We start from the raw sequence: 22118 nt of genomic DNA, 5'->3' as shown, positions 1-22118 counted from the left end.
AGTAAATTACTAATAATCGTGTATATGATGATTTTTCATTTGTTTTGGCTTTTTAAATTTTTTTCTTTATTTGAGAGAGAAAGAGGCAGATAGGATGGGTTTACCAGGGCCTCCAGCCACTGCAAACTGCAGGTGCTTGTGCCACCTTGTACATCTGGCTTCTGTGGGTACTGGGGGATTGAACCTGGGTCCTTAAGCTTTGTAGGCAAGTGTCTTAACTGCTGAGCCATCTGTCCATCCTGTCTGATTTTGTTTTGTTTTGTTTTTGAGATAAGGTTTTGCTTTGTACCCAGGCTGGCTTAGAACTCATGATTCTTTTCCCTAATGCCTCCACACCAGGCTTAAGTCTCCGGGTTGATAATATTTATACAAACGAATACCATAGAACATGCAAAATGAATAGATATGACTCAGAGGTATCAATTTGGATGACCCTTGATAATCTGATACTAAGTGAAAAAAAACGTTATGGAATACTGTATGTCATCAATATATATAGGTATATATATGTACCAAAAAAAGGAAGGGGTTAACCATGCTTCAGCACTTACGTTCCGGGCACAACAACCTCATAAACTAGTTACCAAGGTAAGGGTGGTAAGGAGTATCCCTGTTTAGGGTTCCATAGAACCTGGATTCACCCCAGGCTGAATCCCCAGGATTTCTCCCTGCTCAGGCCTGCTAGGGCTGCGTTCCTGAGCCTGCACTAGACAGGAGGCCCTGTAACTCTAGCCACTGTTCCCGCCCCCTGCCCACAGCCTGGGGAAGCCCCAGCTTCGCAGGGCTGCTGACAATGCCTCCATTCAGCCCTGTCCCTGCTGCCTGGCCTGCACGCCAAGGCGGGGGGGGGGGGGGGCGTCCTACGGGCATCCAAGCGCGGACCTTCGCTGGCCTGTCCCTTGTGCTGTGCCTCCAGGTTGGGCTGGCAGTTCAAGGCGGCATGGAAGGGTGAGTCTGGGGTCCCTGGGGTTGCAAAACAGCTGGATGCCACAGGCAAGCCTGTACCCTAAATGGGCCCTAAAATGGAATATAGAAATGTAGATCCTCTGGAGTTCTATGGATTAGTCCTTTGGGCCTTGTGAGAGGAATTGGCAGTAGCCCTCTGTGCCCTGTGCCCCTTCAGGGATTTGTCTGACGGGTACGCCCTTGTGGCCGGGAGCCACAGACTCTAGACAGGGCACCCGCTATAACACGGGTGGACGTGGGGACTCAAGGGAGACTCAAACAGTGACAATCCAGGAAGTGGTTATGGGGATGGCCCATGGGCCAGGGCACAGTCCAGGCACCAGGGACGGCTGTGCAGAGCCGGTTTGACAAGCCCCGAATGGAAGGAACAGCATGAGGCACGCAGGGAGGGCGCTCTGGGCCTGGGTGGTGAGGGTGTGTAAACCAAAGAATTCGAGCAGATTCTGCCTGAGGAATCAAACCTGGAGTCAGGGCTTTCCACTGAAGGTGGTAGAGAAATGCTAGACCAAGTTCAGCTGGGGACATCCCGGTCCTGTCTGTATGCTGGAAGTTCCTTTGCTGCTGAGTGGGGCACAGGGGAGGCCAGAAAAGCCACGTGGCAGCAGTCATCCCTAAGAAGAGATGGATGGACAGGGACTAGTTGTGAAGTAGATAGATCTGGCTGATAGAGCAAAGGACAAGCAGGTGGATGGATGGACAGGTAGACAGATAATTCTTGCCCAGAGTACCAGTCAGAACCTGTACCCTCAGTTCCTTCAACCCAGTGCAGGTGAGCTGGGTGGTGCTTAGGTGGGGAAAAGACAAAAGAGAATAAATGCAGAGGAAAGCAGAGGCCGGAGCTGCCCATGGACTGTGACAGTGTTGGACCAGCCAGTACGACATACTCAAGGATCTGACTCCACAGCACATGGACCAGTCTTTCATAAAAGCCTGGCTTGGATGCACAAGGTGGCCCAAGTGTCTGGAGTTCGTTTGCAATGGCTGAAGTCCCTGGCATGCCCATACTTTCTCTTTCTCTCCCTCTCTCTGTCTCTCTCTCTCTCTCTCTCTTTCTAACTAAATAAATAAAAATGTTATGCCTGGAGACATGGCTTCTTCGCATTTAAGGTGTGGTTAAGGCGCTTGCCTGCAAAGGCTAAAGACTAGAGTTCACTTCCCCAGTGCACATGTAAAGCTGGATGCACAGTGGCACATGTGTCTGGCATGCATTTGCAGTGGCTGGAGGCCCTGGTGCACCCATTCTGTCTGTCTCTGTCTCTCTCTCTGCTTGCAAATAAATATTAAAAGAAAATTTATCCAGGTGTGGTGGCACACTTCTTTAATCCCAGCACTTGGGAGACAGAGGTAGGAGGATTGGTATGAGTCTGAGGTTACCCTGAGACTACATAGTGAAAGGTCTGACTAGGCCTGGGTCTTCTCTCCCACTACTGCCGAACTGTCTTCGAAAGATGGATGCTATTGTTCTACCCACCTTCTACAAGGGGAGCTAAGGACAAGTCACTTCTGTACCTCCCCGGGACCAGAGCCTCATTACATCTTGGTTTTATGCTCTGAACTCCACAACCATTCTCACATTCAGCTGGTCTCAGTGCCTAGGTGCCTAGGTAGAGCAAAGATTGATTACTCTTCTTGCTTTTTTTTTTTTTTTTCTTTTCCCAGTTTTTCAAAGTAAGGTCTTGCTGTAGCCCAGGCTGACCTGGAATTCACTATGTGGCCTTAGGGTGACCTTGAAATCACACTGATCCTCCTACCTCTGCCTCCCGAGTGCTAGGATCAATGGTGTGTACCACCACACCTGGCTCACTTTTTCAAATTTTATTTTTTGCTGAGCATGGTAGTGCACACTGTTAATAGCATCACTCGGGATGCAGGGTAGGAGGATCACCATGAGTTCAAGGCCACCCTGAGACTACATAGTGAATTCCAGGTCAGCCTGGGCTAGAGCAAGACCCTACCTCAAAAAATATTTTTATTTATTTACTTGGAAGCAGAGAGAGAAATCGAAGACTGCTAAGCCATCCCTCCAAGCCCTAACTTTGTTTTTTCCAGGTAGGGTCTCACTGTAGCTCAAGCTGACCTAGAATTCACTATGAAGACTCAGGGTGGCCTCAAACTCACGGTGATCCTCCTACCCTGCCTCCCGAGTGCTGGGATTAAAGGTGTGCGCCATCATGTCTGGCTGAGCCCTTTATTTTTGTTTGTTTGTTTTTGTTTTTTGAAGTAGGGTCTCACTCTAGCCCAGACTAACCTGGAATTCACTATAGAGTCTCAGGGTGGCCTCGAACTCACAGCGATCCTCCTACCTCTGCCTCTTAAGTGTTGGGATTAAAGGTGTGTGCCACCATGCCCGGCAGCCCTAACTTTTTAAAAAATATTTTATTTGTTTGAGAGAGAATGGGTGTGCCAGGGCCTCCGGCCACTGCAAATGCACTCCAGACACATGCACCACCTTGTGCATCTGGCTTTACATGGGTACTGGGGAATCAAACCCAGGTCCTTTGGCTTTGCAGGCAAACGCCTTAACCATCAAGCCAAGCCCCCTTTTTAGACAAGATACCATGATCATAATCCCTTTCAACCCCTCCCCCACTGAAACCTTTCCAACTAGTCTATATATATATCTTTTTGAAGTAGGGTCTCACTCTAGCCCAAGCTGGCCTGAAACCTAGTGACAATTCTCCTATCTGTGCCTTCCAAGTACTGGGATGAAATGCATGCACCACCATAGTCTATAAATATATAATAGACCACTAGTCTATTTTTCTTTTCTTTTTTTTTTTGTTTATTTTTATTTATTTATATGAGAGCAACAGAGAGAGAAAGAGGCAGATAGAGAGAGAATGGGCACGCCAGGGCTTCCAGCCACTGCAAATGAACTCCAGACACATGCATCCCCTTGTGCATCTGGCTAACATAGGTCCTGGGGAATCGAGCCTTGAACCAGGGTCCTTAAGCTTCACAGGCAATCGTTTAACCGCTAAGCCATCTCTCCAGCCCCAACTAGTCTATTTTTTTAAAATATTTTGGGGCTGGAGAAATGGCTTAGCGGTTAAGGTGCTTGCCTGCAAAGCCAAAGGACCCAGGTTCCATTCCCTAGGGCCCACGTTAGCCAGATGCACAAAGGAGCACATGTGTCTGGAATTCGTTTGCAATGGCTCAAAGCCCTGGTGTGCCTGTTTTTTCTCTCTACTCTTTTCTCTGTTAAATAAATATAAAATATTGAATGAAAAAAATTTTATTTCAGAAAGAAGCAGATAAACAGAATGGGCACCCAGGGCTCTCGGTCCCTCTTACATTCTTTTATTTACTTATTTATTTTTTGATGTATGGTCTCACTTGACCCAGGCTGGCCTGGAATTCACTCTGTGGTCTCAGAGTGACCTTGAACTCTTGGTGATCCTACTTCTGCATCCTGAATGCTAGAATTAAAGGTGTGCGCCACCACACCTGGATTTCTTTGCCCCTCCTCCTCCTTCTTTTTTTAATATGTTTGTCTTATTTCATCTTATTTTTTAAATTTATTTTATTTACTTATTTGGGAGAGGGTGAGAAATAGGCAGAGAGAGAGAGAAAATGGGCATGCCACGGCCTCCAGCCACTGCAAACAAACTCCAACTCCAGACGCACATGCCCCCTTGTGCATCTGGCTTATGTGGGTCCTGGGGAATTGAACCTGGGTCCTTTGGCTTTGCAGGCAAGCACCTTAACTGCTACACCATCTCTCCAGCCCCATTATTTCATTTCATTTCATTTCTTTCTTTTTTTTTTTTACTTATTTGAGAGAGAGAGGGCAGATATAGAGAAAGGCTGGGCATGCCAGGATCTCCAGCAACTACAAACAAATTCCAGATGCATGTGCCACCTTGTGCATGTGGCTTACGGGGGTCCTGAGGAAGCCAATCTAGGTCCTTTATCCTGAAGGCAAGGGCCTTGACCACTAAGCCAATTCTCCAGCCTGGCTCGTACATTCTTTCCACTACCACTTCTTCCAAAATGGTCACTGAGTCTTGGAGGATATACTAGAGATGTCTCACTTAGTGCTGAACACTGTCACTTCTCAACACTTTGGCCATTTCTGAGTCACTCCAGTATTCTCAGGGTGGCCTCAAACTCACGGCAATCCTCCTACCTCTGCCACACAAGTACTGGGATTAAAGGCATGTGCCACCATGCCCAGCTCAAACTTAAAATATATATATGTGTGTGTGTGTGTGTGTGTGTATGTATGTGTGAATGAACGATTAGCTAGCAAAGAAATAGGTTTACAAAGTGGACATGGTGGCACACACCTTTAGTTCCATCACTCAGGAGGCACAGGTAGGAGGATCACTAGGGGTTCAAGGTCAGTCTGGGCTAGAGTGAGAGCGTACCTTGAAGGAGTTGAGGCAGAACTACCCTGTAGTTGTGTGGCTCAATGAGGGCCAGTGTTGAGACCTATGTGGACAGCCAGCTCTCTCCTTCTCACAGGCCCCAGAGCTCCACCCATGTCCCCTCGGTGCTGCCGCTGCTTCTCCTGTTGCTGCTGGGTCCAGCCTCGTATGCAGTTGCCCAGCGATGCCCACAGACTTGTATCTGTGACAACTCCAGGAGGCACGTTGCCTGCCGGCACCAAAACCTCACTGAGGTGCCAAACACTATCCCTGAGGTCAGCTGGGTGTGAACATTGGCATGGATTGTCAGTGGGGTAAGGGGGAGGCAGCAGGAGCCTTAGCTGGGTATCAGTGACTTAGCAAGTTACTTCTTAAGCCTCAGTCTTCACATCTGAAAACTGGTAAGAAAAATAAGTTGTAGCGGGTAGATATTCTAAAAACCCTTCCTTTGTGACTGGCACAGCTAGGTGAACTAAAGTAAATACTGAATTTATTACAGAGCCTGTGGAAGAGAACTGGGCCCACGGCAGGGTCTAATGGTGTCTTTGCCCCATGGAGTTAGGAGCTAGTGGGGAACAGAGGACATCAATAGCAGGGAAAGCCTGTGAGGGCGCCACAGTAGGCCAGCTCGGCGGCAGGGCTGCTTCTTGGGGAAGCAGGGTAAAAGAAGTAGGTGGGGAGATGGCCCCGTGGTTCAAGCAGTCAGCTCAGGCAGCCATACCAGGGCAGGTTTCTGTCATCCGGGCACACTAGCAGTGAGGAGGGTGGCCGAGACAGGATTTCCTGGAAGTTTGTGGCAGCAAAGAGCAGACAGCAGAGTGAGAATCCAGACCTCGAACCCCTGCTCCAAATGAGGTGGAAAGCTGTCCTGTGACCTCCACTCATGCACCATAGCACCCATTCACCTGCACTTGCACACAAACATGCACACAACACGAACAAATAAAAGAGCCGGGCGTGGTGGCGCACACCTTTAATCCCAGCACTCGGAAGGCAGAGGTAGAAGGATGGCCATGAGTTCGCGGCCACCCTGCGACACCATAGTGAATTCCAGGTCAGCCTGGACTACCGCAAGATCCTGCCTCGAAATAAAGAAATAGAAATAGAAAAGCAGGGGACGGTAAAGGGCAGGGAGTGTCCCAGGTAGAGGTGGGCGGCCAGGGCCCCGGTCTCTACGCAGCTCAGCCTCTCTTTCCCCAGCTGACCCAGGAGCTGGACCTCCAGGGCAACATGCTGAAGGTGATCCCTCCAGAAGCCTTCCAAGACCTGCCCTACCTCACGCACCTGGACCTGCGGCACTGTCGCGTGGAGCTGGTGGCTGAGGGCGCCTTCCGAGGGCTGGGCCGCCTGCTCCTCCTTAACCTGGCCTCGAACCGCCTGAGCACGCTGCCCCAGGAGGCACTGGACGGGTTGCGCTCGCTCAGGCGGCTGGAGCTGGAGGGGAATATGCTGGAGGAGCTGCGGCCGGGGACCTTCGGGGCCCTGGGCGCTCTGGTCACACTGAACCTGGCCCACAACGCCCTGGTCTACCTGCCGGCCATGGCCTTCCAGGGGCTGCTGCGCACTCGCTGGCTGCGGCTGTCGCACAACGCGCTCAGCGTGCTGGCCCCCGAGGCCCTGGCCGGCCTGCCCGCGCTGCGCCGCCTCAGCCTGCAGCACAACGAGCTGCAGGCCCTGCCCGGCGCCGCCCTGTCGCAGGCGCGCGGCCTGGCTCGGCTGGAGCTGGGCCACAACCCGCTCACCTACGCGGGCGAGGAGGACGGGCTGGCGCTGCCCGGCCTGCGGGAGCTGACCCTGGAGCATGGGGCCTTGCAGGCTCTGGGTCCTCGGGCCTTCGCGCACTGCCCACGCCTGCACACCCTGGACCTCCGAGGGAACCAGCTGGACACCTTGCCCCCGCTGCAGGGCCCCGGCCAGCTGCGCCGGCTGCGGCTGCAGGGCAACCCGCTGTGGTGCGCGTGCCGGGCGCGCCCGCTGCTGGAGTGGCTGGCGCGCGCGCGCGTGCGCTCGGATGGCGCGTGCCGGGGGCCGCGGAGGCTGCGGGGAGAGGCCCTGGACGCCCTGCGGCCCGCGGACCTGCGCTGCCCGGGACACGCGGCCGAGGCGGAGGAAGAAGAGCAGGAGAGAGCGCGGGCCGGACCCCGCGGCCCTCCGCGCCCCGGGAACGGCGAGGACGCGGCGGCCGCGCCCTGCCCCCACGCGTGCGCGTGCGTCTCCGAGACGCGGCACAGCAGCTGCGAGGGGCGCGGCCTCCAGGCAGTGCCCCGGGGCTTCCCCAACGACACTCAGCTCCTGGACCTGCGCCGCAACCTCTTCCCCTCGGTGCCTCGAGCGGCTTTCCCGGGCCTGGGCCACCTGGTGTCGCTGCACCTGCAACACTGCGGCATCGCGGAGCTGGAGCCCGGCGCCTTGGCCGGCCTGGACCGCCTGATCTACCTCTACCTCTCTGACAACCAGCTTTCGGGCCTCAGTGCGGCTGCCCTCGAAGGGGCCCCCCGCCTTGGCTACCTGTACCTGGAGCACAACCGCTTCCCGCAGGTCCCAGGGGCTGCCCTGCGTGCCCTCCCCAGCCTCTTCTCCCTGCATCTGCAGGACAATGCTGTGGACCACCTGGCACCGGGGGCTCTGGCGGGGGCGCGGGCCTTGCGCTTTCTCTATCTGAGTGGAAACCGCCTTACCCAGGTCTCGCCCGGGGCACTGGGCCCGGCTAGGGAGCTGGAGAAGTTGTATCTTGACCAAAACCAGCTGCGAGAGGTGCCCACCCAGGCCTTGGAAGGGCTGCCTGCCCTCCTGGAGCTGCAGCTTTCAGGGAACCCGCTCAGGGCCCTGCAAGATGGGGCCTTCCAGCCTGTGGGGCGGTCCCTGCAGCACCTCTTCCTGAACAGCAGTGGCCTGGAGCAGGTGGGCACTGGGTGAGGCTCCGGGAGGAATCACAGGCCATCCTCAGTGCCATCTTTTAGGCTGGGCATGGATCAATCCCGAGATAATCTAAGACCCTGAAGCGCTTCCTTTGCCCTTAGGGAGGTTCAGATGTGGGTGACAGGCCAGATAGATTGCAGTACCACAGAGCTAGAGGCTTGGGTAGAGACATGGAGGACTGAAGAACTGGGTCTGAAAGATCACCTAGTATTGAGACATCTGGGTGACTTGGATATGAGACCCATCTAGGGTTTGTTTTGTTTGTTTTTCGAGGTAGTGTTTCACTCTAGCCCAGGCTGACCTGGAATTTACTATATAGTCTCAGGGTGGCCTCGAACTCACGGCGATCCTCCTGCCTCTGTCTCCAGAGTACTGGGGTTAAAGGTATGTGCCACCACACCCAGCTCATCTAGGTTTTTATCCCAGCGCTACCCTTCCTACATGGGCCCCCTTGGAATCTTCGCCTTCCTTCTGTCAGAGAAGGTCCAGATCTGGCAGGAGCTCATGAGAGGGCCTGGCATTTCCTTGCAGATTTCTCCCAGGGCCTTCTCAGGCCTGGGGCCGGGGCTCCAGAGCCTGCACCTTCAGAAGAACCAACTTCAGGCCCTGCCTGCTCTGCCCAGTCTCAGTCAGCTTGAGCTCATCGACCTCAGCGGCAATCCCTTCCACTGTGACTGCCAGCTGCTTCCTCTGCACAGGTAATCATCCGGCCAGGCCTCCAGCTGCGGTGGCCTGCCAAGGCCCGCTGTTTCCCTGGAGGTACTATGGCTGTGCTTCACTGAGCAGTTTAGTGGGATGGAGTGTGTCCTTTAGAATCAAGCATGCGTGAACCCTTGGGCAGTCTTTACCATTCCTGGGATCCCAGGAGGGCTAGTCTCAGCTTTGACTCCCTCATCCATAACAAGAAACATTTTTGCTTGGTCTAGAGGATTGGGACCTAGTAAATCCATATGCACATTTGGTACAAGTACTTAAGTAGCAAGAAGCCAAGCATGGTGATACACCTGTAATCCTGGGACTTGGGAGATGGAGGCAGGAACATCAGGAGTTCAAGGTCATCCTTAGCTACTTAGTGAGTTCAAGACCAGCATGGGCTACATGAAACCCTGTTTCAAAAAAAAAAAAAAGTCAAAGAAAAAGAGCAACAAACTGGATGTGAGTTCAAGGCCAGTCCAAGACTACAGAGTGTGTTTCAGGTCTGTCTGGGCTAGACAGAATGAGACCCTACCTCAAAAAAAAAAAAAAATCTAAACTGGGTGTGGTGGTGCACACCTTTAATCCCAGCACTTGGGAGGCAGAGGTGAGAGGATTGCCATGAGTTCAAGGCCACCCTGAGACTTACATAGTGAATTCCAAGTCAGCCTGGGTTAGAGTGAGACCCTATCTCAGAAAACAAACAAACAAACAAAAAAAGAGCAACAATAACCTGAAGGCAGGCAAACCTGGACTCTGGTCAGTCCATGAAAGAGAGCTGGGAGGACTCATTCACCTTGCTGTGGCGGCTGAGCATTCATTTACAGCAGTTAGCAGCTGTAACTTGATGTGTGCAGTATCTGGCTCATGGTAAGCCCTTTCTGTTACTTTTGGTGGGGAGGTTCGGGGTAAGGTCTCGCTCTAGCCCAGGCTGATTTGGAATTCACACTGAGGTCTCAGGCTAGCCTTGAACTCACGTCTCCTACCTCCCAAATACTGCAATTAAAGGTGTACACCACATCTGGATCTGTTACTACACTACTTTTTGGAGAAGGGATCTGTTGCAGTCAGGTTCGTATTGCTGGTAGAAATCACCCAACCAAGAGCAGCTTGTGGGGAAAAAAAAAAAAAAAGTTTATTTTGGCTCACAGGCTCGAGGGGAAGCTCCATGATGGCAGGGGTAAATGATGGCATGAGCAGAGGGTGGACATCACCCCATGGCCAACATAAGGTGGACAATAGCAACAGGAGTGTGTGCCAAACACTGGCATGGAGAAACTAGCTATAATACCCATAAGCCCGCCCCCAACAATACACTGCCTCCAGGAGGCATTAATTTCCAAATCTCCATCAGCTGGGAACCTAGCATTCAGAACACCTGAGTTTAATGGGGGACACCTGAATCAAATCACCACAGGCTCTGAAGCTTGGAGTTGGAGGTCACAACTATACCCATACAGGTCCTCTGCAGAGCCTGCCCATTTCCCCCAAGTTCCTGACCCCCTCAGAATATTAAAGAAAGCTGTCACCCACACGTAGTCACAGTGAGCATCCCGGTCTCTGCTTCTTCCTCAGGTGGCTCACTGGGCTGAACCTGCGGGTAGGAGCGACCTGTGCCACCCCTCCGAGCGCTCGTGGCCAGAGGGTGAAGGCTGCAGCTGCTGTCTTTGAACCCTGTCCAGGCTGGACTGCCAGGAAGGCCAAGCAGACACCAGCCTCCAGGCCCAGTGCCAGAAGAAACCCCATCAAGAGAAGACATCAAGGAGCAGACAAGGTTGGCCCTTAGGAGGGAGGGTCAGGTTGAAAAGCCCCCAAGAAGGGCCTGACTGGTGGTTCCAGAGCTGGGTAACCACCCATGCCCCATTGCATCACTCAGTAATACCTCTCTCCTCACCTTTCCCCCACCTCCACCCCCCAAGGTAGGGTCTCACTCTAGCCCAGGCTGACCTGGAATTCACTATGTAGTCTCAGGGTGGCCTTGAATTCATAGTGATCCTCCCATGCCTCTGCCTCCTAAGTGCTGGGATTAAAGGCGTGGGCCACCACACCAGGTCCTGCCTATTAAGAAACTAACTAAGGCTAATTTATCCCATAGGACAGTGGCCTTTCCTACAAGCCACATTATATCCATCTCAATGCATCTTTAAAATATTTGAGAGATGCAAATAAAGAATGAGCACACCAGAGCCTCCGGCCACTGCAAACGAACTCCAGATGCATGTGCCACCTTGTGCATCTGGCTTTTCGTGGGTCCTGGGGAATAAAACTTAGGTCTCCAGTCAGTTTCCATGTGCAGCTCCAGGCACCTAGCTTCACTAATAGTGACCTCTAAAAACTTGTAGTAAACCTGTCGCCCACTCCAAACCAACCGGGAGGAACATTGTTCAGCATTTCCTGCCAGGAGGGGTTCCGAAAAGCCCTGGCCTTTATGCCATTGGCTATGAAGAATGTATTGAGAGGCCCCTCTCACCCCACATGGAACGACGTTCCTTGGACCCTGGCAAAGAGGGCCAGGCTGACCTGGAAACCCTTTCAGCACAAGCCTCATTACAGGTGGAAATGGAACCCATCCGAATTACCTACTACTACCTCGGCATTGCTGAGGTCAGGATTCTACAGCAATGCTTGTTTTTACATTTCCAAGCAAATACCAAAACCTTTAATAAAGATTGGGTTGGTATCAATGGGTTTTTGTCACAGAACTGTATTGTAGATCCCAGAGTTTCCCCCAAATCCATCTGTATCAAATCTGTAGAAGTAGAGAGAGATTTTCTTTCCGCTGGCTCATTAGTTGAATGCCTTGAAAAAGCCATTGGATACCCCTTAAAATTTAACAACTGAGTGTCCTCCTTCATAAGGATTTGGGCTCGTATATCCTCCCCCACTTCCCACTGTCCTGACTGCCCTGCATCCAGATGTGGCTGTCAGACTTCGTAGGAATGCTTTCCACCACAAGGCCAGTACAACCACAAAGAATTACAGACTTTGGGCAGAAAAAAACAGACCCATTTGAGCATGCTCATTTTGAGCAGGCAAGCTATCTAACAGACTTGCATGGTGGGCCAGTTCGTTTTTTAAAACAAAATAATAATTTTTAAGTGGATTTTACAGCCCTGGTGTAAACAAATGTAGGTACGTTCCATATTGGACAAAACTTATAGTTTGAGTTTCATACGAAATTGAAAAATGTATTTTTTTCACAATGTTTCATTTTTACACATGTCTGTCCCTATAAAGTATTTATAATCTTGAATAAATAAGCAATAGATAATGACAAATTAAAACTTGAATCACAGCAAATAAGGCGGTTTTTCAATATTACCTTTAGCTACTATTGTATATAATTGAGTTTCATTTTTCACCAAGTGTTTTGCTATTGCTAATCAGCGTTGCCTGCAAAGATTTCTGTGTTGTACCAACTTTTATGATTGTGTTGCCATTTAAGGGTTTTTTTTCTTTAAATATTAAAGTAATTCCCAACTTAAAAAAAAAAAAAAATTTAGGTCTGAGCCAGGCGTGGTGGCACACGCCTTTAATCCCAGCACTCAGAAGGCAGAGGTAGGAGGATTGCTGTGAGTTTGAGGCCACCCTGAGACTACATAGTGAATTTCAGGTCAGCCTGTGCCAGAGTAAGACCCTACCTTGAAAAAAAAAAATTAGGTCTACTTGCTTTTCAGGCACATGCCTTAACTGCTGAGCCATCTCTTCATCCCCTCCATGCATCTTTAAAATCAGGGCTTTTTGAGGTAGTACTGGTGGACTTGGAAGTCACTGTGTATTCTCAGGGTGGCTTTGAACTCACAGTGATCCTCCTATCTCTACCTCCCTAGTGCTGGGATTAAAGGCATGCCCCATCACACATGGCTTTATTTATTTATTTATTTTTGAGGCAGGGGCTTCCTTTAGTTCAGGCTGACCTGGAATTCACTATGTAGTCTCAGAGTGGCCTCAAACTCATGATGATCCTCCTACCTCTGCCTCCCGAGTGCTGGGATTAAAGGCGTGTGCCATCACACCTGGCTCCCACACACAGTCTTGGAGCCCAACAGACTGGCCTTTTTTTTTTTTTTTTTTTGACAGTGAAAGAGAGAGAGAGGCAGAGAGAGAGAGGCCGGGTGTGGCGGCGCACGCCTTTAATCCCAGCACTCGGGAGGCAGAGGTAGGAAGATCGCAGAGAGTTTGAGGCCAGCCTGAGACTACATAGTGAATTCCAGGTTGGCCTGGGCTAGAATGAGACCCTACCTCGAAAAAAAAGAAAAAGAGAGAGTGAATGGGTGTGCCAGGGCCTCCAACCACTGCAAACAAACTCCAGACGCGCGCACCCCCTTGTGCATCTGGCTAACATGGGTCCTGGGGAATCGAGCTTCGAACTGGGGTCCTTAGGCTTCACAGGCAAGCGCTAACCGCTAAGTTATCTCTCCAGCCCAGACTGGCCATTTTGTGTGTGTGTGCAAGAGCTAGAGAGGAAAGAACTGGTGCACCAAGGCCTGCAGCCACTACAATCAAACTCCAGACATGTGTGCTCCCTTGTGTGCATGTGTGACATTGCATGCTTGCATCACTGTGTCTGGCTTGCGTGGGACCTGGGGAGGTGAACGTGAGTCCTTAGACTTTGCAGGTCTTAATTACTAAGCCAGGATTTTTAGCGGCTGGGCATGGTTAGAGGCACATGCCTTTAACCCAGGGTTTGGGAAGCAGAGGTAAAAGGATCATTGAGTTAAAGGTCAGCCTAGAATTAGAGTGAATTCCAGGTCAGCCTGAGCTAGAGACTCTATCTCAGAAAGAGAGAGAGGAAAGAAAAAGATAAAACGAGATGGCCTCAATTGGTCCACTGTTTGCCTAGCAAGCACACGGCTATACAGGTTTGATCCAAAACAAAAAAACAAACAAACAGGTGGGGCACAAAGGGCTGCCTATAGCTGCCTCTGTGGGATCCAGGATATTAATGGGAGCAAACACATTCCAAAAGTGTCTAGCTGGGAAAGATAAAAGCAAACTGAAGCCGGGTGATGGTGAACGCCTTTAATCCCAGCACTTGGGAGGCAGAGGTAGGAGGATTGCAGTGAGTTCGAGGCCACCCTGAGACTCCATAGTGAATTCCAGGTCAGCCTGGGCTACAGTGAGACTCTACCTTGAAAAACCAAAAAAAAAAAAGCAAACTGAAATTGGGCAGGTACCAGGTGAACTGAACCTCTGTTGTGTAGTTTCAGAGGACTGGAGAGAATCAGTAAATTAAGAGGTTAGAAACTGGGCTCTAGAGATGGCTCAGTGATTGTTTTTGTGTAAGCATGAGAGCCTAAGGGGGGTCTCACACAGCCTGAGTTCAGTTCCCCCAACACCCACATACATGGCTGGCCATGGCCACATGTCTAGAACCCTAATGAGCTGGGGCTCATGAACAGCAGGGTACAGGATCAGTAGGAGACTCTCTCAAGGAACAGGCAGGTAAACTGTTAAGAGGGGTATGGGACATTCTCCTCTGGCCTCCACAGGTGCACATATGGGTCACATCAGCACTCACACACACCACATACTATGCACACGCAAAACAAAACAAAGGCAAGGACAGTGAAGAAAGTGTCATTTGCACCTCTTGTTTGCCTTCCAGAAGCACTGGGGGAAACTAGGGAAGATCCCCCTTTAGGGCCACCTCGGTCAGCACGGCTGAGCACACCTCAGGTGGGCTCTACAGCACGTCAGGCTCTGGCAGGCGCCTGTGGTGCACGTCAAGATCCTGTGTCCAAGCTGAGCAGTGGGTTCAGTCCGTGACACCAAGGACACCGGTCCCTGCAAATCTCCCTCACTGCTCCTTTTAGGAAATGGAGTCAGTGCTCTTGCTAAGAAGGGTCAGAGGCCACCTTGCAGGTCACCCATTATCTTGGTCACTTCTCAGCCACTTGCCACAGTGCCTAGGTTACCAGGAGGTGCACAGTGCCACCCAGGCGTGAGAGGCTGCTCTGTCCTACCACCCAAGGTTAGCCAGGGCCCTTCCTGCTCACAGCTCCTGCATGTTATTCATTATTCTCACGGCTCACTCACTTGGGCACACCCACACACCACAGCCTCATCTTCCCATGACAGGACAGCATCCATCCATGTAGAGGGTGCAACAGGTATGGGAAGGAAGTGTGCCAACTTCAGAACTCAGTGCTGTTGCTCAGATCAATCTGTGGGCAAAAGATGGTTGCAGTCACATAGGCCTGGCCAGGAGACAGAGCCATGCCTCAGGAGACCAAGGCTAGTCTTTCAGTGTGTAGCCTTCACACTCCAGGATGAAAAGGTTGTCTCCAAACTTAGGTGGGGGTGGCAGTAGAGAAGCCAGGCCTCCACTGTGCTCCACGACCCGGGCCTGACTTGAGTTAGCCAGTGGGGAAGGCTCAGTAGTCCCTCTCCTGCTTGATGCTCTCGATGGGGACAGGCAGATCTGGACTGGAAGACTTCTCAGGCGATGTGGGGTCTTGATGTTCTTCCTTCACGTATACAGCAATAACTAGGGGAAGGGAAGATGGCAGAAGAGAGAGAATGAGTGTGAAGCCGCAAGGGCTGGGGGCTAAGAACTGGCTTCTTACAGACGGGCCTTCAGCAGTGGCAGTGGCAGAGGCAGAGGGCAGGGGTAACTTGTACCCTTCTCCTCGCCCTCCCAGAGGCAACGGCAGAGGTCTAAGATCCTGGGCACAATACAGTGAGGCAGTCTAGGCCAGGGACCCGACGCTGGCCGACGTGCTACCTATCCTGCTGAGCACATCTGGTGCCGAGGTACAGAGAGAGCCAGGCACCTAGCTGGAGAGGGCCTCGGCTCAGTGGGAGAGGGGTGGGCGGCTTGTAGGAGGTTTTCCAGATCCAGTAAGTCAAGAAGTACTTAGTGGCTGAAAACTTCCGTTCAAACTTAATTTTATTCTTCTGTGCCCAGGTGGGGAAGGAGAGAGGCCACCTCTGAGAACAGAGCAGGCTGGCCCTGCCTCAACCCAGCCCAGCTCTTACTTTCATCAGCAATCTGCTCTGATGAGAACCTCTCGGAAGCCTGCAGATCATCCTCCAGCAAGGGTTTCTTGGACCCCTGTCTCAGGGGCCGTGTCTTGGTTGGTGGGATTCTTTTCCCTATAAATAAAAATAAAAATAAAATCAAACCCAGCGTTAAGTGTTGGATCTACTCAAGGCTTGTACAACTGGGTCTTATGCCATGGATAGGCAGTGTTGTGGAGGGGAAAGTGCACCTGGACTTGACTCCTGACAGTGCCCCTTACTGTACCCTGACCTCAGAGCAGCCGTAAGTTTTTCTTTCTTTTATTTTCTTTTTTTTATTTTTGGTTTTTTGAGGATCTCACTCTATCCCAGGCTGACCTGGAATTTACTCTGTAGTCTCAGGGTGGCCTTGAATTCACAGTGATCCTCCTACCCCTGTCTCCCAAGTGCTGGGATTAAAGGTGTATGCCGCCCCACCTGGCTTTGTTGTTGTTTTTGAGGTAGGGTCTCACTCTAGCACAGGCTGACCTAGATTCACTATGTAGTTTCAGGTTGGCCTCAAACTCACAGTGATCTTCCTAGTACTGACTCCCAAGTGCTGGGATGAAAGGTGTGTACCACCAAGCCCAGCTACTTTACCATTCTGAATGGCACAGAGCCTCCCCCAGTAGCACTATGCCATGCCTCACAAGTGCCCACTTTGGTTTTGTACCATTTCAGTACATCCTCTTCTCCATATGGTTCATGTTGTAGAGATCACCTAACCTTGATGGGCCTACAGATGAGGATGCCCCTCTGCCCCGTCCACCTTGTAGCCCCCGAGCTGATCCCACCCTAGGCTCAAGATCTGCTGAAGGTGGACCCCAACAGCCAGGTGGAGTCTGTCCACACAGCAGCTGCCTGTGCTCTCACCCATAAGCTAGGCATGAAGGAAGAGCGGCCTCAGGAAGCCAGTGTCTCTTTGTCCCCAGGCCTGTGCCCTTACAACCGAACAGCTGTGGGATGCTCAGGGCCTTGCCTCTTTCTAATGCTGTGGTAGCAGAAACAGGATCCTCCTTTTCTCTTTCCAGTCTCAGCCCTTACCTTAGCATCTGGACCATGGCCAGAGACTGAACCCTTTAATTGTGTTCTGGGTCTCCAAAGGCACAGTGTAAGGCCCATGGAGCCAAAGTAGCAGAGAGCCAAAAGGGACCAGAATGAGAGCTGTACAGGGCAGCACCCAGGGAACCAGTGCCTCGCTGTTTTGGGGCCTTCCTTACTTTTCTTCCCAAACTGTTTCTTTTTCTTCTTTGTCGTCTCTCTGGCCTTCAGAGGTGTAGCTGGTTCTATTATTTGAAAGACAATACCAAGAGGTGAGAAGAGAGTTCTGAGAAAACACAGGGCACTTCCTGAAACCCATGCCCTCACACACTGGGCACCCCGAGAAGGGAAGCCACAGCTGGACAAGAACAGGGTAGAGGGGTGGCTTGGTGGTTTACCTGGGTGCACATGGGCCCAGGCATATGACAGAGTGGGCAAGATGAAGGAAGGAGCTCTGCAGGCCAGAGGGAGAGGGAGACAGAGCAGTCAGGAGAGGGTGAGAGGCAGGGTACACACTCTGCTTAGAGCAGCCAGGAGTCTCCAGAGGACTAAGCTGGGCACAGGGAGAAGCCGTTGGCAGGAAGGAAAAAGGCAGACAAAGAAAAGTGATGAGCTGCTCAGAGCTGTGGGGCCCTGACACGACCTGACCTGCGGCCACAGGAGGCTGGAGCTGGTAGCCAGTGAGTTCACACCAGCCAACAGGGTAGATGTCCGGAGACTCGCAGTCCACCCACTGGTCATACTCGCTGTCCCAGCCATCAAAGTGGATGCTGAGCAGCCGATGTACCACCCGCTTCACTGTGGCCACACAGATGAGCCGGGGCTCCATCAGATCCACAGCCTCCAGCTTCATGCCCACCTTGAAGCCATGATTAGGGCAATCCTTAGGAGAGAAGGCAGTTGGTCAGCTGGGCAGTGCCCTGCCGGGTAGGCTCACCCAGAGAACTAGGTAAAAAGGATGGGCTGGAGAGGTGGTTTAGTGATTAAGGTGCTTGCTTGCAAAGCCAAAGGACCCAGGTTCGATTCCCCAGGACCCACAGAAAGCCAGATGCACAAGGTGGCACATGTGTCTGGAGTTCATTTGCCCTGGCGTACCTTCTCTCTCTCTCTCTCAAATATGTATATATAAACATGTATGTATGTATGTGTATATATATATATATTTTAAAGGCTGGGCTACACAGTGGCCCACTGGGAAGTGTCTGATCCCAGTAGGAGACTTGAGTGAAGGGCTGGAATTGCCCCCACTTATATTTGTGGGCAGAGCCAACCTCAAGGCTGCCATGGACCCCCGACTCCATTCCTAGGGTCTGCTCACCATGTTGAAGAGTCTCGATGGAGCAGCTTTCGACTTGGTCTTCTCCAGGTAGCTATCCCAGTCAAAAGTCTGTGTATCATACCCTGGAGAAGTAGCAAACTCAGATGTGGAGAGAAAGAAGGAAGCAGAAAATAGGACGTGGGCTGGGAAAAGGAGCATACTGCTGAAGTCACTGCAGCTGGGTCAGATCCAGTGTAGTCTCCAGAGCTGCCTGCTGCCCTTCTCTCCAGGTTGGCACCTGCTCTAGATCACAGTCCTGTTGCACAGCATGTTCGCTGCCCTGAGACACACGTGGAGTTTTGTTCACCAGCCACACGCTAGCCATGAGGCTATGAGCCCAGGCACCGTAAAGACTAGAAGGGCTGTGGGTGGCCACCACCTCTCCCATACCCTGAGAGCCCACCTAGCAGGCGTCTGACCTCCAGGCCACCCTGCAGAGCCTCACCTTTTGGGGGAGTGAGCGCGATGTCATTCTTCTGGCAGAAGGTGGCTGGGAAGATGGCATGGGAGGAGGCGTGGTAACAGAACCAGTCGGAGCCATCTGTAGAGGGGCCCCCATCCACACAGATCATCAGGTAGCCATCTAAGAGAACCTAGGGGAGGGGGTAGGGTGGGCAGACAAGACAGACAGAACCAAGTCATAAACTGCAGCAGCCCCTCAAGGGGAAGGTGGCTCTAAGTGAATGTCAAGCTCTGCCTTCCCCCAAACACCCAGTGGTCTCTGCAGAGCGCACACTTGTGAGATCACTCATTCTCCTCACTGAAGCCAACAGCATGTGTCTGTCTTGCGGTCACTTGGCTGTCATGGATCACATGGCCAAGCACAGAGCAGGCTAGCCTGACAAATCAGCCATGTCCTCTAGCAGGGCCAGGGTGGGGGCTTGGTCCTTGGGCCACAGGAATAATGGAGGGAAGGAGCAGGGAGAGGGACTGTGGTTTTGGGCAGGCAGGGAAGATGCCGAGTGGCAGGAAGGCCTCAGTGATGTGACACGATGGAGCCTTCACCTGACACGGGGCCAAGGCTTAGCTATGCAGTATGCATCCGTCCAATGGCTCAGACCCTATCATGAAAACTGATTCTGAACAAGCAGCAGGAATGGTTTCCCTCCTCTCCACAATGCTGGGCACAAGAAAGCCAGTGTCAGGTCCCAACCCACTACAGGGAAGAACAAGCACTGTGCCATCAGTCCCCTGAGAACACCACGCTGGCGGTATGAAGGGGCGCCAGGCTCACCTTGCATATGGTTGCCACACAGATGTTGCCCAGATTCAGGGGGTCAATGGCCTCCAGTTTCATCCCCTCCTCGAACCAGCCACCTTCTGTATAGACAGCTCGTACCTTAAAAGATTGAAGCAGGGGCTGGAGAGATGGCTTAGCAGTTAAGGCGTTTGCCTGCAAAGTCAAAGGACCCAGGTTCGATTCCCCAGGACCCATGTGAGCCAGATGCACAAGGGGCACATGGTTCTGGAGTTCATTTGCAGTGGCTGAGGCCCCGGCGTGCCCATTCTCTGTCTCTCTTCTCTCTATCTCTCTCTGCTTGCAAATAAATAAATAATTTTAAATTTTAAAAAAAGAATGAAGCAGTTGAGAATTCTGGGGAGGCCCAGAGGAAGGTGCAGGAAGCAGGCCTCATATGGGAAGGAAACAGATAGAAAGGAAGGAAGAGTTCTACCAGGCGTTGTAATACATGCTTATAGCTCCAACACTTGGGAACTGTCAAGTTCAAGGCCAGCCTGGGCTACAAAATGAGGCTCTGTCTTACATCTACTGACCCCAAAAAAGGTTGCCACATGCATTAAAGGAATGTGAATAATGTAAAAATAAAAAATAAAAAAAGGAGAGAGCCAGGTGTGGTGGCACATGTCTTTAATCCCACTACTCAGTAGGCAGAAGTAGGAGGATTGCCTTGAGTTTGAGGTTACCCAGAAACTAGAGAATTCCAGGTCAGCCTGAGCTAGAATGAGACCCTACCTTGAAAAACCAAAAGTAGAGCTAAAGAGATGACTCAGCAACTAAGGGGCTTGCCTGCTGTGGTGATTTGATTCAGGTGTCCCCCATAAACTTAGGTGTTCTGAATGCTAGGTTCCCAGCTTATAAGAGATTTGGGAATTAATGCCTCCTGGAGACGGTGTATTGCTGGAGGTGGGCTTATGGGTGTTAAAGCCAGTTTCCCCATGCCAGTATTTGGCACACTCTCCTGTTCCTGGTGCCTACCTTATGTTGGCCAGGGGTGATGTCCACCCTCTGCTCATGTTGTTTTCTCTGCCATCACAGAGCTTCCCCTCAAGTCTGTGAGCCAAAATAAACCTCTTTTTCCCACAAGCTGCTCTTGGTTGATTTCTAGCAGCAATGAGACCTGACTGTACCACCTGCAAAAACCTAATGACCTGAGTTTGATTGCCCAGTACACATAAGGCCAGAGGCACAAGATGGCACATATGTCTGGAGTTCATTTGCAGTAGTTAGAGGCCTTAGCACACTTGTTATTCTATGTCTGTCTCTACTTGCAAATAAATAATAACAAATTTTTAAAAAGGGGGGATGGAGAGGTTGCTCAGTGGTTGAAGATGCTTGCTTGCAAAGCCTGGTGGCCTGGGTTTGATTTCCCAGGACCCATGTAAATAAAGCCAGACAAAGTGCACCAAGTGGTGAATGGGTCTGGAGTTCATTTTTTGGGGTGGAGGCCCACGTGTACCCATGTTCACTCACTCATTCTCTTTCTCACAAATAATGAAACTGATTTAAACCAAAAGAAGGGATCATTCCAGAGAGAAGCTCGGGCCTGTAATGGAGGAGAAGTAACCAAAGTCCATGTCTCACCTTCTTGAACAGGTAGGGAACAGCATCACAGTAGATTTTCCTGAAGGTGGGATGATGGGCCATGTCACCTCGCCTCTCTTGAGATGGCAGTGGGACGAAGAAGAGCACAGAGTTGAAGGCAGCTATCCACCATGTCTGCCCACAAGCAGTTTGGGCCACTCTACCTGTGCTAACAGCTGTATCCCAGCTCCCCATGGGAACAGACGGGTCTAACCCAAAAGACTCTCTGTGAGGAGTAGTCTGTCTATCTGTCTATCTCTCTCTCTTTCTTTTTTGTATTTCTGAGGCTGGGTCTCACTCTAGCCCAGGCTGACCTGGAATTCACTACGGAGTCTCAGGCTGGCCTCGAGCTCAGATCCTTCTACCTCTGCCTCCCTATACTCAGTCTCTTGCATGACACTGAGCCTGTAGCATCTGCGTTACATCTTACAATTTACAAGTTCAGCTGTGTGACACTGGTTAAGTCCCTCAGGCTCTCTGGCCCTCTGTACTGTCACTGGATGACAGATATGGTAACCTCTCCCTTGCTATACTGTTGTGAGGAACAGGGAAGGAGCTCCCACCTGTCACTAAAGTTACGCTAACCTGAGGCTCTACTAACCTGACATTTTGATGCCATGGCCAACACGCCGTGACCAGCCCACCGGGTGGATCAGGGGGCTCCACATGTGGCACCAGAAGTCGTCGTCACTGTCACCATCCTCATAGAGCAGCCGTAGGCGACCCCCAATTACCGTGTCCACAACGGCCATGCGGGTCCGTGACACCTGGGACTTGTCCACCACCTCCAGGCGCATGCCCTGCCGGAAGGGGTACTTCATGCTTTCCACCATCTGCAATGACATTGGAATGCAGGTCTGCTTCAGCCACCAGGCTCTTCCCACCTGTGTCCTGCTCTGCTTTTTAAAAGTCTGCAGAGAAGCTGGGCGTGGTGGCGCATGCCTTTAATCCCAGCACTCGGGAGGCAGAGGTAGGAGGATCACTGTGA

At 51.6% G+C, this 22118-nt stretch overlaps 2 protein-coding genes across 4 annotated transcripts in view; one reads left to right on the top strand and one right to left on the bottom strand.

The window, feature by feature from the left end:
- The first annotated feature begins 883 nt into the window (after positions 1-883).
- Positions 884-16086, top strand: Chadl (chondroadherin like). 2 transcript variants are annotated; one of them, XM_045151699.1, is made up of 6 exons: positions 884-948; positions 5434-5611; positions 6537-8237; positions 8787-8953; positions 10524-10722; positions 15859-16086. In XM_045151699.1, the coding sequence occupies exons 1-6, from the start codon at positions 941-943 to the stop codon at positions 15883-15885; spliced, it is 2280 nt and encodes a 759-aa protein (XP_045007634.1). In that variant the 5' UTR covers positions 884-940; the 3' UTR covers positions 15886-16086. The 2 variants fall into 2 exon arrangements, with proteins under 2 accessions (XP_045007634.1, XP_045007635.1); XM_045151700.1 differs by lacking the exon at positions 15859-16086 and adding an exon at positions 11291-11632.
- The window catches only part of L3mbtl2 (L3MBTL histone methyl-lysine binding protein 2), a 24732-nt gene continuing 17135 nt past the window's right edge, over positions 14522-22118 (bottom strand). Inside the window, exons 9-17 of one of the 2 annotated variants that reach the window (XM_045151701.1) lie at positions 21732-21963; positions 21131-21207; positions 19544-19702; positions 18755-18902; positions 18310-18392; positions 17640-17874; positions 17171-17236; positions 15930-16046; positions 14522-15438 (exon numbers count right to left, since the gene is read on the bottom strand). In XM_045151701.1, coding sequence (XP_045007636.1) covers positions 15326-15438; positions 15930-16046; positions 17171-17236; positions 17640-17874; positions 18310-18392; positions 18755-18902; positions 19544-19702; positions 21131-21207; positions 21732-21963 — 1230 coding nt within the window. In that variant the 3' untranslated portion in view covers positions 14522-15325. The remainder of the gene's footprint in view (positions 15439-15929; positions 16047-17170; positions 17237-17639; positions 17875-18309; positions 18393-18754; positions 18903-19543; positions 19703-21130; positions 21208-21731; positions 21964-22118) is intronic. The other variant, XM_045151702.1, reaches the window with a different exon arrangement.

The sequence above is a fragment of the Jaculus jaculus genome, chromosome 6 (genome assembly GCF_020740685.1).
Source record: "Jaculus jaculus isolate mJacJac1 chromosome 6, mJacJac1.mat.Y.cur, whole genome shotgun sequence".
Taxonomy (NCBI): domain Eukaryota; kingdom Metazoa; phylum Chordata; class Mammalia; order Rodentia; family Dipodidae; genus Jaculus; species Jaculus jaculus.
Note: the sequence above shows the minus strand (reverse complement) of the source record. Positions and strands in the feature narration are given on the sequence as shown.